Here is a 19,618-nt window from a genome sequence, read left to right as displayed (position 1 = left end):
CAACCCCAAGTAGCCTATACAATGTACAGTATACAGTTGTAATTGCTGTGCCACTTCAGAAGCAATTCGGTGTAAGTGTTTGCAGTGTAAATGTTGCATTAAGTTCGGATCATTCTCCAAAACAAGCCACATTCATATTATTTTTAAGTCTATGAATAAAGGAAATGATTCGGTTTGATTGCATGTCACATTTCTGTTTATATTGCGCAGGACAAGACTGAAACTATCCTGCACAGTTTCCTCTAACACGCTCTCAGTGCCTGCGATGCATAATTGCCCGAGATTCTTCTGCCTTCTGTTCTTTGTGCACAGGCAGAATGAATGGCTCTCTGTGTGTGAAGTGGAGTAAATAGATACGTTTCTGTGCACGTCGGAGTGTTGATGAGAGATGTTTGTTAACCGTTTCGTGCCTCTGAAATGTCGGATGGAAAGACGGCACACTTTGCGCACCGTGTGCCCGGCTCTTGAGACGACTCTGACCTTTGTTTTGAACGCAGCTCTGGGAGCAGTTTCTGTCCCTCCCTCTCTATCTCTTTGTGTCTCCGTATCTCATTTCATTTTCTTCCTTGTTACAGTGTTTCCTTGCCGAGTCTTCCTCGTTTGAATTTCCGTCTTGTCTTTGTTGTGCCACCAGCCTCTCTCTCTAAATAAAGTAATCAAGCTCAGCACTTTATTTTCCTCGCTGTACATTCTCACATGACAGGTTTACTTTCTCTGTGTGGGTTTAAAAGAGAGCATGGTTCTTTTAAAAAAGCCTGTCCAAGGAGGTAAGAGCCAGCCTGTGGGAAAAAGCAATCAGAGAAACACGAAACCCATATTAACCTACAGGACGACATTTAGCTCTCAGACCAACACTGATCCTGCCTCTGCAGACGGGAGGAATTTCATGAGCTGAGTCTCATGAATTGTCAAGGACATATCTAGGTGAAAAAAAAAAATATTTGAAAAATTATATTTTTAGAACAATGAAGACTTTTTGCATTGTGGCATTATTATTTTAAACCATTAAGCACCATTTAAGCCCCATATTCTTATTGCAAAAAATAAAAAGGGCTGTCAAATGATTAATCGCGATTAATCGCATACAAAATAAAAGTTTGAATTTGCCATGTATAAATACAAACACATTCATGTATGTATATATATGTAAGAAATATTTACAAGCATATGTATTCATTATAATTTATATTATATATAAATAAAATATTTTGTACATAAATAACATATTTCTCTTAAATATATACATTAATTTGTGTGTATTTATATATACATAATAATTAAACAGTGCACACATATATTAGGCGATCTCATATATTAGGCGACTTTTATTTTGTACACTTTGTTTTATTTTGGGCATGTTTGACAGCCCTAAAACAAATAAATTGTTTTATTTATATTTTAATGTATAAATATGTACAACTTGAATATGATCAAATAATAAAAATTAAAAAAAATCTGTATTACTTTAATCATTATTGAGAGTAATAGGTATTATTTCTGCAGCCCCATTCACCTAAAATTTCACTGTTCCAAAATTCTGCTTCTCATATTAAATATCTTATTATTGGCTATGATTGTGTCACGTTACACAACATTTTTGGCATTCAGCATTGTTGTATGGAAACTTTGTGAGAGTATGTGCTTAAATAGTGTCATAAATGGTCATAAATACAGACATGTTTTGTTTGTGCAAAAGTTTGTTTTATGTATTTTCCTTTCATTCTGAGGTGAAATATGATTTGAGCAACCTCATAAGATTTGCAAACCTGCAGCAGCTCATTAAGTGAACAGATTTTACCATCCTGTTTAAATAACCTCTTTTGCTCCCAGCATGTCAAGGAAAGTAGGTGCGATCTGCCTAAAAAGTGTCTTTTGTATCGTTTTAAATTGGTTCGCATGATCTTGGCAAACTGAGCCCGTCTCAGGGTGATTAATTGCCGCAACATTAGACAAGCACTGCAGTGTTGGAGAAACGGCCTTCACAGTAACATTAGATGAGCTGGCAACCCAAACCTATGAAAACAGTCCAGACTAAAAGCCTTTGGCTGGAACCCGATAAACCCCTTCAGCTGAGGACCCTCAGGCCCCTTCATTACAGTGCACTGACGTGCCAGTATAAATACATATTTCAGCTTCAATCTGAGCTGATTCGGGTTTTGCGCTTGATATTGCTCATGTGAAATGTGGTGTGAACACTGAGCTGTACAGACAGACAGCGGGGAGTGCGCGCAGAGGGCAGATTAACCGACGTCCTCCGGCAGCGTTTCAGGGTGCGTGCTCATCCTCCTCGGATGAATAAGGTGAACATCACTGGTAGACGACCTCAGCGTCCTTTAGCTGAACTCCATATGGTAATGCGCGGTGCAGTTTAAGTACTCTGAATACTAAAGCGATAGGATGACAAATGTGGAATTTTAAGATAATCACCATTCCGCTGATGTCCAAATTTTACCTTGGGGTCATTTCCCCTGTTGAATAGATAATGCACATTTTGGTATTTCGGAATTTTTGAACATTTAGTGAATATTCCAAATATATTTAATTTTATTTTGGGTCAAAATTGTGTAAACACGCTAGGGTCATCACTAACAATTATTTTGGTAATCGAGTAAGTAACCTGACGATTAATTGAATAATTGGGTAGTTATAATTAATTTGTTTGAGGTAATAACCTCAGACCTAAGCAAACAGTAGCCTTTAAAATGACTTAAAATACATATATAATAGCAATGAAACTAAAAAATAAAATTGACGATTGTTTTTACACTTTACTGCACTGATCTAATCCTTGTTTAATATTGACTAAACAACATTTAATTCAAATGTCCACTTAACCTTTAATATTTGGCCATTTCTTTACAACAAAAATGCTACAGCCACTGTAATTTCTTGAATATGTGGACATTAATACATATAAACTTGAAAAAAGCGTTTAAGCTTTTATTTTAAAATCGAGATTAACAGTTAGCATATTGTGAAAGATATTGATGTATTTTCCTGTGTTTGCGTAGGTTTATAAAAGATTTATCTTACAAATCTGATGAAATGGCATATGCAGTGTACTCAGATGAACGTTATAATAAACCCAAACTCACAACAATATGCAGAGATGGAGTTTGAGACGCTCCACATATGTAAATGATAACAGTTTGTGTGGATTCTCATCTGTGGAAATCACCATAGTATTTTGCCGGTTACTCAACACGGACAAAATGCAATTGAAGATATTTTTTTTTAAATTGAGCACACAAATAGAATCAAGGAATCATGACAGCCCTAAAATACGCCTGAACAATAATTTCATTTTGTGCAGATTTTTTGTAATATTCATTTACTAAATGTTTTTGCAAGCTATATTACCATGTATGGTTTTACCTCCCTTTTCCGTCCCATTCATAAGAATAAATATTACGTTAGTTCTCAGCAAATTTTAGATAATTTAATTGTAATATCAGCTTTAACATAGGCCACTTCTGAAACAAGCTAAATTAAACTTGGTTTGGAAGAATTGTTGCATTGATTTTAAAGGTGACAAATCTGACTTTTTCCATGTTTAAGTGCTATAATTGGATTGCCAGTGCATCTACCAACCCAAAAAACATGAAAAAGGACAACCCAGTTACTTTGTTTTGGTAAGCCTTTTTGCAAGCATGTGAGAGAACTTGCGCGTCAGATTTTGCTCCCCCCGTTGCATAGACAGGGGATCTTATTATATTACTACCGCCCCATGTGTGTGCTCGGCAAACCATATATCAGAAGTTTAAATGAATATGGTTTAAAACGCAAGATTTCAGTGCAATAAACATGATAATCAAAAGCAAACAAATGCTTTTTGGCAGAGTATCTTGAGGTAGAAGCTGTGAAGGGTGAAACATGCATGAAAACAGCGTGTTTCTGCTTCCACTCAAAATAGCCATTTTAAAAATGATGTAATAAATTACCTTTTTACATAAATTATCTTTTGAGCAGAAACTTTGCAGACACATTCTGGGGACACCTGAGGCTTATAATAAATATTGTAAAAAGGTGCATAATAGGTCTCCTTTAAGTGACAACATATGTAAGAATGTTTTGACAAATTATTTACACATAGGGTTCGTACAAGGTGCTTGAAGTGCTTGAAGTACTTGAATTTGAATTTTTGAAATTTAAGGCTTGAAAATCTCTTGAAAACAGCAATATTCCTGAAGAGGTACTTGAAAAGTGCTTGAATTTTTGATAGATTGTAGAATGTATCTATTAAATAAGTGTTTAATCTTTTTACGCAATTAAAAAAAAATCCAGTTAATGTCATAAAACTATCGAGCTAAACCATTGGTAGTACTGACAGTGTCGTGTAAACATGGCTGAAGATGCAAAAAGAGTAACAGATGAACCCAGTCAACTGAGTGAGTCATTTAAGCTGGAACCGCTCCAGTCATCTGATCATCACAAATCATCTGCTTTGGAGCGGGTTCTTGAATCATTCCGCGTATCGAATGATTCCTGATCCGCGTTCCCGAGTCCTGATCTGAAATGATGGTTTGTGAATCATTATTCAGATGAGGATAGCGAATCATTTGATTTAGTCTGGACTGCGGAGCAGTTTTGCAAATCTTTTGTTTTAGATCAGAACTTTGGAGCGGGTTTGCGAATCTTTTGATTCAGCTTGGGACTTTGGATTGGTTTCGAGCATGTTTTTTTAATTTATTTATTTTTTTTCTTAAACACTAGAAAACATCAATCCATAAGTGAGATCTCTGATTGAAGTCCTTGAAAATCTAAAAAATAAAGCTTAAAGTCTTTGCTGAAAAATGATACTGGTTTGGCTTTGTTTTAATGTACTGGATGTATGATAAAAAAATCTGATCTTTCGCTTGTCTTTATTATTTCAGAAAAAGCAATACGTCACCTAAAGCATCTGTTGCTCTAACTGGAAGTGCACAACCAGAAGAACCAGCTTCCATGAAGCCACTGAATGAACAGGAGAACCAGGCAGAACATACATATGTGGCGTCTTCCAGCTCGGCTGTGCAAAGAGCCAATGAGATGCTGCAGGATCTGGGGCGGCTTAAAAATGAGATGAGGAGTCTACTGCAGGTGAGAGCCTCAGAAATCAATGCTAACTTCACACTTTCACACTCTGATAGTCCTGCTTTGGGTTTAGTTACTAGAATGGATCTCTGCAGTGGCATTAGCCAAACCAATTAAAACTTGAGTTGCTGTCTTCTACTAATTTGTCGATATTCTCAAACAGGTCAATGGCTAAAAAATGGCTTTGCACATATACATTTTGTAATCAGCCTTTGTGTCTATCTATCTATCTATCTATGTATCTATTTGTCAAGACTCAGATGGCTGTGAAAAATATAGACTGTCTACTAGTATAAATGGTATAGCAAAATACACAATATATATAGATGATCATACCCATCCTGTCCAAATCCTGGCATTGATCAGCAGGTTTCTGGTCATTTAAAGTGGCCCAATGACAGTCGAAGTGTTGAGCTCCGGATGGAGTTAATCTAATTGGAGAAGGACCACTGATGAAATCAAGCCGAGACACGGAACCGAGACATTCGTGTCTCATTGACCAGACACCAATTTTTCCAATTGTTTCTTCCCTTTGCCTCCCACACTAATAAATTACAGCGCCTCTTCGTTCTTACCAAATGTGCCACTGCCTGTTTCCATCCATTACTGTCACCCTCGCTCTCCCAATAAGCCATTGAGTTTCCAGGCACGTCTTTTGCGGCTGAAAAATTCCATCAGCCCAGAATAATGTAACATACAGCAAATGACACATTAGCATATAATTGAGGATGCAGGATTTGAATGCTCTTTGGCCGCTGTCAGAAGAGTTGTCTGTCTCTCTCTCTGTCTCTGTCTCTGTCTCTCTCTCGCAAACTGAGACAGCCAAGTCACTAGTCTTGCCGTCTGGCCCGTTTTAATGGAATGTCACTCACATTGCACACTCTGCCTGCCTGCAAAATCCAATCATTTTTGGGCCATTTTACAAATACGAAAGTGTTATATACAGGTACTACAGTTTTTCCTCTGGGACATGTAATTGCTTACTGACCAGTATGCTTTGCGTTTATGTGAAGTCCAGACTTTATTTTGTAGTTTGCAACTAAGGCTCTGCATCTCGGTCCTTGTCCTTCCAGACTGCTGATGCGTTTCCTGTGCAGAATGCCAAGTCGACCCAGAACAGCAGGAGCAGCCATCTCGCCCCCTCCGCCGCGGCCCCGCCTCCTTCCACAACCCCCATCTCCGTGGTAGGTTCCCATAGCAACCCCATCCTCTGCAGTTTCAGGTTTACGAGCCTTCTCCTCTGTGCGGTTTCTATCCACAACAACAGAATGACACAATTGTACCTTTTGTATCCTGCAATTTCAGCCCCGCTGTTATTCAGAGACCGCTCCGATAAATCAGTGTTATCACTCGTTTACACCTGGGCTTCAGAATAAATGTGCGACACCCACCCCGAATGCAGCCGCAGCAAATTTCGGGATTCGTTTTGTTAGGATTGTTTCTCTTTTTTTGTCAGAGTCAATAATTCATCCACCGATTTTTGGTTCCAGTTCGTATGTGTGCAAAATGTTGAACTATAGAAATGATCACACTACATACTTAGTATCTATTTTTATCTATCTATCTGTCTGTCTGTCTGTCTATCTATCTATCTATCTATCTATCTGTCTTTCTGTCTTTCTGCTGGTCTGTCTGTCCGTCCGTCTATGTGTCCATTTAATGTAGACAGCATGTTGAAGCCGCTCAGGTCATTAATTTCTCCTTCTCGGAAAGCGATGATGTAGTCAAATGTTAGTACTCCCTGGACTGTGGTTCTCGTGAATATTATAGTGTATTGTTCACATGTGCGAAGTTTGCTGTGTTTTTAGCCTCTGCCGCGTAACCTCGAATCTCTACAACTGCATAGAGTTACTTCATGAGCACTTTAACGTTTTATTTGAGACAAAAATATCATCATATCATATATAAACACCAACGTCACAGCAGCGCATCAAAAAAAGTTTGGTTTAACTTGAAGAAATTGTGACAAATATATTACTAATTTATTAATGATAGTAGTACTACTGATAGAATTATTATTAAATGATCATTTCTTATGTTTACAGAAAAAATATTTACTAGAATTTATTTACTTGAAAATTGTAAATAACAGTATTTCTGGAAAAAAAAAAAGTAAAATAATAATACATTTTATATAAAAACCTTTAATTAGACATGCTTTTGAATATTAAACCATTAAAATAGAACCCACAATATTAATGGAAAGTATAAAATTTGGTAAAAATAAAACTGAATTAGTTTAATTAATTTTTAAAAAAAATAATTTTGTTTAACTTTTAATAAATTGCTGTTTAATTATGTACGTTTCATGATTTTGATTAATTAGACATGTTTTTGATGAATCGTTTTTGTAATTTAACCATTAAAACAGTCTGGAAAATTAAAATGAAAAAATGTAAAAAAAAAAAAAAAATATTTTAAATAATTAAAAAAATAAAATGGAAAAAACAGACCCTCATATGACCCTATAGTTATTTTTTGACAGAAATTCACTGTTGATTTTTTTTGACAGACATTCAAACAATTTTGTGATATTCACATTATGTGGATTTGATCACAAGGTAATGATTATTTATTTCTAGCTGGCAAATATTCAGTGAAGTGATTGATGCCTATGAGTGTGTTATATCGATGTTTATAGTTCTAATATTCCAACTGACAGCAAGCCAGTTTTTGACAGACTTGATAACATGCGTAAGGGGGGAACTATGTTCAATGTTTGGGTAATTATACATGATGGAGACATTCTAAATGCTTTGTTATAATCATTATACTTGTTTCACGGAGTGAAGTTGATTTCCTGCCTTAAATAAATTATGTTACTCAGAAGATGACGTGTTTGGCTTGTCAAGCTATCACAAATTTGTTGACTTGAAAATCAAGTAAATTTTTTACCAGGAAAAAAGTGGTTTAAATGCACAAAGTTGTTTTTATTGTCGCTTATATCAAAATATTTTATTTAAAATACAGAACCTGTCATAAATAATAGTGAAAAATCACTTAAAAAGAAAACCATTATATACGCTTTTGCAGATAGATCAATAGAATTACCATTCTGCATGCTTAAATCTCTGTCTGCCTATCTGTATGGAATAGATAGAATTATATGAATTACCACACTACATGCTTTACCCAAACAAATTCACTCTATCCTAGAATTGGCAGATGATCCTGTAAACATCTTGCGGATGTGCCCCCATGCCCTCTTTTGCTTAATAACACTCAATATATCATAAGAACAGAAAGTACTGCTGTAAGAAAATCTATCGAAGCGCCTGATTAATAGTATTCTAGCGCCTCCGATGTGGCTGAATGTTTGACAGGAGCACAGGGTTGAGGTTAGAGAGTCCCTCGTCAAGGCGAGCCTGCCAGAGCAGCATCTGCCGGCCCATGTAATGGATTTATGGAGCTCTCCGACAGATTTATATTCAGGAGAGGATGAGAGGGAGAGACAGCCAAGGACCCTCGGCTGCCCACTTTCGTGCTTGCCGAGAAGGAACGTGACACGTATACTACAGGGAAAGATGCAGCAGTACGGGCGAGATTTACACGGGGCTGGTACAGCAGTCACCTGTATTTGATCTTGAACTCTTACTCTTTTTAATTTTTTAAAGGAATTAACACTTTTATTCAGCAGGCATGCATTAGTTTAATGCCCAGTGACAGTAAAGGCGTAGCAAAATATTTCTTTTTTAAATAAATACTGCTCTTTTGACTTCTATTCTTAATGTATATAATATATATATTAGGACTGTCAGCTTAACACATTAACTTAATTAATTAGTTAGGCCGTCAAACGATTAATCGCACTTAATCGCATACAAAATAAAAGTTTGAGTTTGCCTAATATATGTCTGTGTACTGTGTGTAATTATTATGTATATATAAATGCAAACACATTTCTGTATATATTTAATAAATATTTATATGAATTTATTTAAATTTTTATATAATTTATATTATATATAAATATAAATATTTTGTAGATAAATAACATATTTCTCTTGAATATATACATTAATTTGTGTGTATTTATATATACATAATGATTACACGTAGTACACACACATATATTAGGCAAACTCAAACTTTTATTTTGTATGCGATTAATCACGATTAATCGTTTGACAGCCCTAGAAAAAATAATGCAATTAAAATATTTTAATGCAGTTAACCCGCTGACCCCGCCCTCAGACCTGTACATCATTTTACATTTCATATAGTTGACAGTTGACAAATATGTTGCAGGGCAACATCTCCATAAATGCAGTTATATATTAAAATTCAAGATATTTATTTATTTTTTAAGCAAAAAATTTTTTTTTTTACTGAAATTTATTAGATTAATTAATCGAAACATCATGTAATTAATTAGATTAAAATTTTTAATCGACTGATTAAAATATATTTAAATCAAACACAGTTATTTTGAATTGTAATAATATTTCACAATATTTCAGCTTTTACTGTATATAACGTCAAATAAATGCTGCCGTGAAACATGACAACATATAAATACAAATGATCATTTAATAGTTATAAGAATATTTATTGTGTATTATGCTAATAATATATCACTAGTCAGCTATTAAATAAGAATTAAATCTGTTTTGCTGTGAAACAGATGAAAATGTTGGCAAAGCAAATAAAAATCTCAACTACTGGCCTGTCAGCAAAAAAAAAAACTCCTGATTGTTAAGCCCTGAAAATGCTTCCCGAACGCCTTCGGAAAAAAAAAAACAACAGCGCTCATCCTAATGGCTCATAGCAGCATTCCATTAAACATATTTATCATATTTATTCTCTGGAGCGGCTCCCTCGCAAAGACCGTTTGTTTTTCCCCCTTCAAAATATACACAGTCATTTAAATGCATCCAATATCTTTCAATCTTTCCTCCTCTCTCGCAGCCCCCAGAGCCGGTTGATGCGATCGCCGTCAGGGCTGCTCCTTTGAACAGACCCAGCATTCTGAAGAGCATCCAGCCGCCCACATCCATGTTTGAGGATGCAGGACTGGTCCTGAGGCAGGTCAGGCAAAGCAAGAAGGTTCTGGAAGAAAACCTGGAAGCCATTTTGAGAGCCACAGATGGAGAGGTGCTTCACACGCAGTTAGAGGCGCTGTCGAAAAACAGGTATGATATGTCCTCGTACAAAAACATTAAACAGTATTGATGTTAATACCATGGTTATTGGACATTTTTGTTTACCGTTTGGAATACAGTGATCACAGAAACATGGTACCGCCACAATGCTTTCTTTACAAAGGGTAGTCTTTTATTCTTTTATTTTCTCATGATTTCTCATGAGCATCAGTGTTGACATCGGGGGAAAAATCCACCATGAGAAATTGCTAGTTGTGAAGTGTAGCGCTGTAGCAAATTTCCCCGTGCCTCTGAGAGCGCTGCTGGTTAACTTCTGCATGTTTTCATGCTTCTGAAAGTTTGGCCATGCTGAGGCGGTGAACCGGTATGCGATTTTGATTGACAGCTGGCCTCAGAGCACACTCCAGGCAGGAAAGGGCTAAGCCAAACGGAACCATCACCGTGATTGGCATCTGTCAGTGGAGGCCTCTACCCAGATGCTGCCAAAGCGACGCTCCATCTCAATATATTCACCCCGTAACATCACCTCTGAGAGCAGGGCATGGTACCACCTGAGGTTAACAGCTCTGGCATCACATTAAACCTGACACAGAATATTATATTAATGCTTTTAACAAAAAGGCAGGCAAGTTTGTCAGCCACGTGGGGTTTTAATCAAATTTGGCTGCTCGCTATTCTAGAAAGATTATCACAGTTATAGCTTTTATGAACTATATTACTCTTTGGGCAATTGGTTCACAATGCAAATACATCTCTCCATCAGCCATCTTTCTTCTTTGTTTTTAGACGTTAGAGTGATGGAGAGGAGCGTGTGAATTGTCGTCAATCAGTCCTAGTCATAATACAATTAATGGAATAGAATAACCGTTTATAGTGAAAAGCTAAAAAAAAAAAAAAAAAAAAAGTTTATATATATATTTGCTATATGATAATAATAACAACAACATTAATAATAATACGAATAAAAATAATTATTGCTGTTGTTTTTTTTGATAAATATAACAATCCAGATTACTGTGATTAGTAGAGAATAAGACAAAGAATTAGTGAAATTAGCCTATAATAACAATAACAATAATACTAGTAATATTAATTACAAAACAAAGAATTCGAACAAAACAAAACAAATTATTTGATATGTATGTAACTAATTTCACACAAAGTCTGACATTTTGTGATATTTTCTGTTGTTTGGAAAGTGAGCATAGTTATATTATATTATATTATATTATATAAAAAAAAATAAAAAAAAAAAAAAAAAAAAAGAGGTTTTCTGATTTAAATAAATTATAATAATTATAATTATTTTACAACAATAATAATAATAGAAGTAATGAATGTTGTTACTGATGGTGATGACAATAATAATAATAATTTTAAGTTAAATTTCAGCAATTTTTGGATGTCTGATTTCCTCATAACAATAATAATAACAAATTTGATTTGTACCAGTTCTGAAATACAATAAAAATAATAAAAAAAACTCATAATAATAATAATAATAATTATACATTTGGTTTGTAAAAAACTGACATACAATAATAATAAAGTAATAATAACAATAATATTAATAATAATAACAGTATTATTATTATTATTATTATTATTATTTAATTTTAGCCATTTTTGGATGTATAATTTGTTGCTAATAATAATAATAATAAATAAATAAATAAATAAATTCTGAGATGCAGTAAAAATAATAATAATAATAATTATTATTATTATTGTTATTATTATTATTAATTATTGTTTAAATTCAGGCATTTTTGGATGTCTGATTTGCTGCTGGTCCTGGTAATAATAATAATAATAATAATAATAATAATAATACATTTGATTTGTAAAAAAAAAAATCTGAAAATTATTATTATTATTATTATTATTATTATTATTATTATTATTATTATTATTATTATTATTATTGTCTAATTTCGGTAATTTGTGGATGTCTAATTGCTAATAATAATAAGCAAAAAATAAATAAATAAATACAATAATAGTTAAATAGTTATTGCCTATTATATTGTCAGTATTTGTCAATAATGTCTTAAATATTGGCTGATAATTGGACAAATTCTGGCTGACATATCTCTTGATAAATGTTATAATTTTATTTTATTTATTGTCCAATGAAGGGAAAAATCGCTAAAAGCATGTTATTTTTTTCCAATAGCAGTACAATAGCAGTGTATGTCGATCAAACAAAAAAAAAAATAGCCTATTTTGAGTTTTGATCTGTTTTGAACACAAATCTATGACTTCTGCAAACTTGGAATGTAATACACATAAAGAGTCATATGGAGTACTTATATTGTACATTTGTGGAGTCTTTTTGTCATTGCATGGAAAGAGTTACATGAAGACTCTTCAAAAATGTCTTGTTTTGTGTTTCACAGCTAAAAAACATGATTCTGGAATGAGTTTAGGTGTAGTGCTTTCATATTCAGGTCAGTCAAGTCAGATGTGAACCCTGGTCACAGCATGGTGTCGTCGGTGCAGACTCTTCACCAGGAGATTATGTCACTGTGAATTATGAGTTTGCTTTTGTTTGCAGCTTTTAAAACGCATAACGCTCAGAGCCAGGCGAAGCGGTTAGAGGGATGTTTTTACTGGGGTAGAGTCTTTGGGAGAGGAGTAACGCTTTATAGCAGGAGGTCAGACTCAATCTTAGCATTCTGCCTGCTCTCAATGTGACATTACCCCAGATCCCCCAGGCACAGAGCAGCTAATGGCTTGTGATACACCACGAGCCATAGTCGCTGCCCACATCATGCACATTTCCAGAGATACAGAGAGATAGAGACGTGGCAGCGGCAGAGTGCTAAAGCAGCAGTTTAAAAACTGAAATGGAGAAGGCCGCCCCAGGACTGCTGTCTGTTATATGATGCGGAGGCTGTGAGAGCAGAAAGAACAGCAGTGTTCTCGCTCTTACCTCGGGCTCAGTGCAACGTCAGTGCTGGAAAGATCACAGGGAACCGCTTTTGATGCCCAAATATTTTACAGTATTGTAATTAGCAGTCGACTGATTCACGCTGGGCTACAGAAGTCTGAACTACTAGTGAAAATGCTTCTGTTTCACCTTTTTTTCTAATTTAGTACAAATTCGATCATAACAAATTACATTTTCAATGTAACAAACGTAGTAGAATGTTAAATTTGTGACTCTGATTTCTTTAACGACAGCAACATTAAATCGGACATGAACAAAACCTGATTTCCTAATTTAAATTAGTTTTTAAACCCCAGATTTTTATAGATTACAATGTTTATTGTTATTCATTTATTCATATTTATTAGTAGTAGTAGCAGTAGTAGTAGTAGTAGTAGTAGTAGTAGTAGTAGTAGTAGTGTTGTTGTGATTTTATGACAATAATAATAACAGCAATGAGTATTGTTATTGATGATGATAATAATAATAATAAAATTAATAATAATTTATTGTAGTTTAATTTAATCAATTTTTGGATTTCTAATTTGTTAATAATAATAATAATAATAAATTATAATTGTTTAATTTCAGCAATTTTTGGATTTTAATTTGCTAATAATAATATTTAATTTATTATTGATTCATTTCAGCGATTTTTGGATATCTAATTTTCTAATAATAAATAATAATTATAACAATAATAATGAATGTACTGTTGTTTAATGTCTGCAATTTTTGGATGTCTAATTTGCTAATAATAATAATAATTTATTATTGTGTAATTTCAGCCATTTTTGGATGTTAATTTGATGATGATGATGATGATGATAATAATAATAATAATAATAATAATAACCAATTTGATTTGTAAAAAAAAAAAATCTGAAATGCAATAATAATTATTATTGTTTAATTTTTGGATTTTAATTTACTACTAATAATAACAACAACAACAACAACAGCAATTTTGATTTGTAAAAAAAATAAATAATAAATGAAATTCAATAACAACAACAACAATAATAATAATAATATAATAGTGTCTAATTTGCTAATAATAATAACACATTTAATTAGTAAAAATTCAAAATACAATAATAGTAATTAAAAATGTATAATAATAATACATTTTAGCACTTTTGGTTTTATAACGTAACGTATATAACATTTATTGTTGTTGCTATTGCTGATAATAAATAAATAACAACAACAACAATAATAAAAATTGTGGAGGTCTAATTTGCTAATAATAATAACAAATTTGATTTGTAATAATAATAATAATAATAATAATAATAAATTATCTTTAGCCTTTTAGGGTGTCTTATTTGCTAATAATAATAATAATGGGAATGTTTATTAAAGATGATGATGACCAAATATCATTCAATATATCTACAGTACCATATCTAAATCTAATTAATATTTTAATAATTTAAATATTAAATACATATGACTGATTGTTCAGTATTTACATGAAATGATTTTGCGACTGTTTGTTTTGTTGTCATTGCGCTTTTGTTTTAGACTGAAAGTTTCACCACAGCATCGCTTGGCTCTGCGGTCCCCCTCCGACACTTCTCAAACCCGTCTCAGTATCCAAACTCCTCAACCAAAATGTCAGCCTCAATGTTAATTGTCTCCAAAATGGCAGCCGCAATCAGCCCCGCGTGTGCATGAAAACACAAACGCGCTGATTGATGCGGCTGCCTCTCCCTGCTCTAATGGCTTTGATCTTTTCCTCTGCTGAAAGGTCGCACGGATTGAGGTGCCAGATGCTGTTCTGCTCTCCCCCGTTCACCGGTTTAGCCCGCGCCACCCGCGCCGCAGCGAGAGAGCGGTTCACGTCGCGCTTTATGCGCGGGGCTTGATGGATTCATTCATTTGAGGAAGTGACACTGCAAAACGAGTCTGAAGTTCGATTTTATTCCCGCCATCCATCGCGGTGAAATATTAATGAGGGCATTTGCGAACGTGAAACTTTCGGAGCTTTTTTTATTCTCCTTCATTATGCGCCGCGGCCCCCCCTCCGAAAAAGTTACACCTCACACTTGGGTAAAGGCAATATTTTCTCAGTTTGAGTTTCAATGACTTTGTAATTGTAATTATCCCATGTACTGAAAACCTCATGAAGGCTGTTGCATAATTCAACAGATGGCGGAGACTTTGGCTTTCGGAGTCGGTAGTGAGATTTATCGCTCCTCTCGCTGCTTCGAACCGACTTTCTTGATGTTTCCCGCCGTCTCCGCTCATAATAGTTATGGCTCTTTTCCGTTAGTAGCTGAGGCTCAGAGTTCGACCTGTATTATGTTCAAGTTTCCCGTCGGCTTACATCATAACTTTCGGATGAAAAGACAGTCTTATTATCGAGTTATGTAATTGGTAGTTGTGTCAACTGCTCCTCAAAGAGCGCTTGATGATTCTGGTAATTACCCTGAGAATTACATCCGTTATTAACCTCAGAGATTATGTGCTTTTATCGTTCATCAGGGACCAAGTGTTTGGGTTTGATGTCTGCTAAAGTCACTGATTTCTAGACGGTTGTACTTCTGATGTTGTGTCGAGTATCTCTCTGCTTTAAATCGTTTCTACTTGCTTTTGATCTTACTGTACTTTAGCAATACAGTACCAGGGTTGCAAACACGTCATCTGTACTAAGAATGTGGAAACGTACTTCACACACAAACATTTCTATAAAATCTATAAATGTTTTTGAAAAAAAACATTACTACTACATATGCTCATCAAGACTGCATTTTTTTTTATTTAAAAATGCAGTAAATACTGTAATATTGTGATGTCATTATAATTGAAAATGTAATTGAAAAAGTAATTTCTTCCTGTGATATTATTAATTTTATTAAATTTAATGATCTTTTTTTTTTCAGATTTTTAATTATTTTACACTTTTCTAAAAAATATAGTTTTAATAGAAATGTGTTAATAATAACAATAATATTTGTTTTTTATTTTTGTGTAATTGTATGTGTGTGTGTTTGTATGTATGTGTATATATATATATATATATATATATATATAATAAAAAAGAATGTGTGTGTGTGTGTATATATATATATACATATATGTATATATATGTATATATATGTGTATATATATATATGTATATGTATATGTATATATATGTATATATAATATGTTGATTTGGAGTTATTTAATATCTTTATTATTATTATTATTATTATTAATCATAATAGTGATAATATTAATAATAGCTTTTTTAATATATATATATATATATATATATATATATATATATATATTTTAATCTATAATAATTTATTATTATATATAATAATAACAATTTATTGTTATTATTTATACATTTTTATTATTTTTTTTTATTATGTTTTAATAAAAATGTTAATAATAATAATTGTTATTGTCAATCATTATTATTTAATTTATTATGTTTTTATGTAGATTTTAAAACATTTTCTTATTAATTATTGTAAAATGTTTTTAAAACTATTTATATCTATGTTAAAGATATACATAAAAATTTAATTATTATTATTATTATTATTATTATTATTATTATTATGGTGTTTAAATATTGTATTGTGTTTCTATTTGTTAATGAATTTTATATATGTTTTAAATATGTTTATTTAGAGTTATTTAAAATCTTTTATTATTGTTATTAATAATAATAATAATAATCATGACAATAATAGCTTTTTATTATAATAATAATTATTATTATCATTATTGTTATGTTTAATTATCATTTTTTCTAATTATAATAGTTTTGTTTTATTTCTTTAAATAATGTTATGTTTTTTTTAAATGTTAATAATAATAATTGTTATTTTTAGTCATTATTATTTAATTTATTATGTTATTTTTTATATATATATATTTTATATATTTTTTATTTATATATACTGTATATAATGTTCATTAAATTTTTTGTAATTTTTCTGGATTGTTTTTTATTTATTTAAATATTAGAATTTCATATGGTAAATATTTTATTTGTAATATTTTGGGAGCATCAAGTTAATGCAAACCAGCTTATAAATAAACCTATTTCAACTCTATACGGTTCACTCATAACTCCAAATTTGAAATTTGCCGATCAGCAGTAATTGAGTCTTCTTTTATCTCTTTCTGGAGCCTCCAAGAGTTTTTACATGAGCTCATTTCGTTCTCACCAGATATCTCATGAATTTCTCCGTTTTTGCAGAGGGAATGTGAATAAAGCGAGGTGCTAAATAGTCTTTACGGCTCATTTTCCACTTTTTCCCCTCCCGAGAAGCCCAAATTTACTGGATAATAAGGAGTTTAAAGGGGCTCGGTTGAAGAACGGTGAGGAAAATGCCGGGTAGTCTAAAGAGGTTAATTGAAGGTCATTCTCGGCGCTCGAATCAATTGTGCTCCATTTGAAATCACAAGTGTCTTCAAGCATCATCTGATTAGGCGAATCCATCACACGGCAGACGCTCGGCAGACACACGGGATGCGTCGGCGCTGTGACAGGGCTTTTATGGGCAGCCAGGGCCTTCATCTGAGATGCCTGTTTGTGTCGAGAGCGGCTTGTGAGATTTTGCGGGCAGCTGTGTGTGTCCGTGGATCAGTGAGTCCTTGTGTCCTCTGTTTTTCTATGGCTAACTCTTTGTGTGTGTGTTTGTGGACAGGGTCCATTGGATGTTGGGTAAGGATCAGTAGAGTTTCATTCTCTTTGTGTGTTTTTTGTTTTTGTTTTTTTGTGCATGGCCAGCTGTTGTAGGTCTCAGCCCAGGCTCAGAATCTGCGGCACTCTGCCACTTTCTCTCATCAGCATCTCTACCAGACTCTGGCTCCGTTGGGATGCTTCCCTTTATGTTACACTGCGTGTGCAATATCTATCAAGCCACAATCCAAACTCTTGTACTAATCACACTGGATGAATAAAAAAGCGTAGGTTTTGATAGTGTGAAAAAGGCAATGCCATTGATCAGTGGTGGGGATGGATTATCCATTAACTGACTAGTCATTTAGTTAATGTGACGACAATATCAGTTATTATTGTTATTGTTATTATTATTATTATTATTCTATTATAATACTACTGCTACCACTAATAAATAATATTAATAATTAGTAGGAGTAGTAGTATTTTTCTAATATTTATTTATAATTTGTACAATTATTTTATTATTTTTTATTATTTTTCTTTTTTAATATTGTTATATGTTTTAATGTTATATGTGTGTGTGCATTGTGTATTGTATATATATTTTTAAAAATATTTTTATTATTATTATAGTGTTTAAATATTTTGTGTTTTTAATTGTTAATATATATTTTATTGGAGTTATTTAAAAACATGTTTGTTTTTATTGTTAGTAGTAATAATATTTATAATTATCATTATATTTAATTAGATATTTATTTCTAACTTTTTAGTTCACTATTTTTAATATTGATGTTTGTTTTTATAGAAATATGATAATAGCAATAATTGTGTGTTTTCAGTCATTATTATTGTTTTTTTTTATATCTATATTAATTTCATTTTAAATGTTGATGATGATAATGATAATAATAATGTATTATTTAATTATATTATTATTATATAGATATTATATATAGATATATAGATATTATTATAGATAATTGTATATTTTTTAAATAATTTGAGTATTATTTTGAAAATATCCTTTTCTATTTTTTATTTTTTTTTAAAGATTTTTATATTTATTTTAATAAAAATATGTTAATAATAATAGCAATAATTTTATTGTTTTTCTAATCATTAATTACTGTGTATTAATTTATTTAATTATTATGTGTTTATTGTATTTTTAAAATATTTTTATTTCCAGTTTTTAGTAATAGTTATTATTATAGTAGATTATATTTGTAATTACTTAAAAAAAAAAAAAAAGGAATGTTTGGATTTTTAGCTTTAGTGCATTAACATTCTGACAGTGTTCTGCACTTCAGCAGCTCAGCAAAATCCTTTCTGAAAAGTTAAATTCTTCCCACTTAAGTCAGTGTTGCTATAGCCAGACACATTTAAATGAATGTCTTTGGCATCACGTCACATTTTTGAGCGTCCCACCACAAGTGTTGCATTTTAAGAAAATATGTAGTGGTGCACATCCCCAGACTCTCGTGTTTTGGCCATATAAGCGTCACTTTCAGAAACCCTTGCGTTTTTTCCTTCAGGTTCTTATGACATTCCTTCAGTGGATTTGCAGCGGCGTAGCATGAACTCTAGTGTGCCCTTAAACACAAACCCACATAAGCACGCACTTCCTTTTTCAGCTCTTATAAACCCTTTGAGCAGAAATTCAAAGATGAAAAGAGGAAAAAGGAAGCAAGCATTAGATACATGGGCTGTTGGCGGTTCAAAGCAGCAGTTGGACAGCATGCTGGGATTGTCACTCGTCTCCTCATCTCTATGATTTATACAGTGCAATAAGTGATGCAGAGATGGGCTAACAGGCCAATAGACAGCAGGGCATTAGCATAATGTGTGCAGCGGAGAAACGCTGGAAGACTG

General features: G+C 32.7%; 1 protein-coding gene across 1 annotated transcript in view; it reads left to right on the top strand.

The window, feature by feature from the left end:
• The window catches only part of kiaa0586 (KIAA0586 ortholog), a 161,136-nt gene that overhangs the window by 53,886 nt on the left and 87,632 nt on the right, over positions 1-19,618 (top strand). Inside the window, 3 exon segments of the mRNA XM_051133094.1 lie at positions 4,875-5,079; positions 6,147-6,257; positions 9,982-10,205. Coding sequence (XP_050989051.1) covers positions 4,875-5,079; positions 6,147-6,257; positions 9,982-10,205 — 540 coding nt within the window.

Source organism: Labeo rohita, chromosome 17 (assembly GCF_022985175.1).
Source record: "Labeo rohita strain BAU-BD-2019 chromosome 17, IGBB_LRoh.1.0, whole genome shotgun sequence".
In the NCBI taxonomy this organism is placed as follows: domain Eukaryota; kingdom Metazoa; phylum Chordata; class Actinopteri; order Cypriniformes; family Cyprinidae; genus Labeo; species Labeo rohita.
This window is presented reverse-complemented; position numbering and strand designations above follow the sequence as displayed.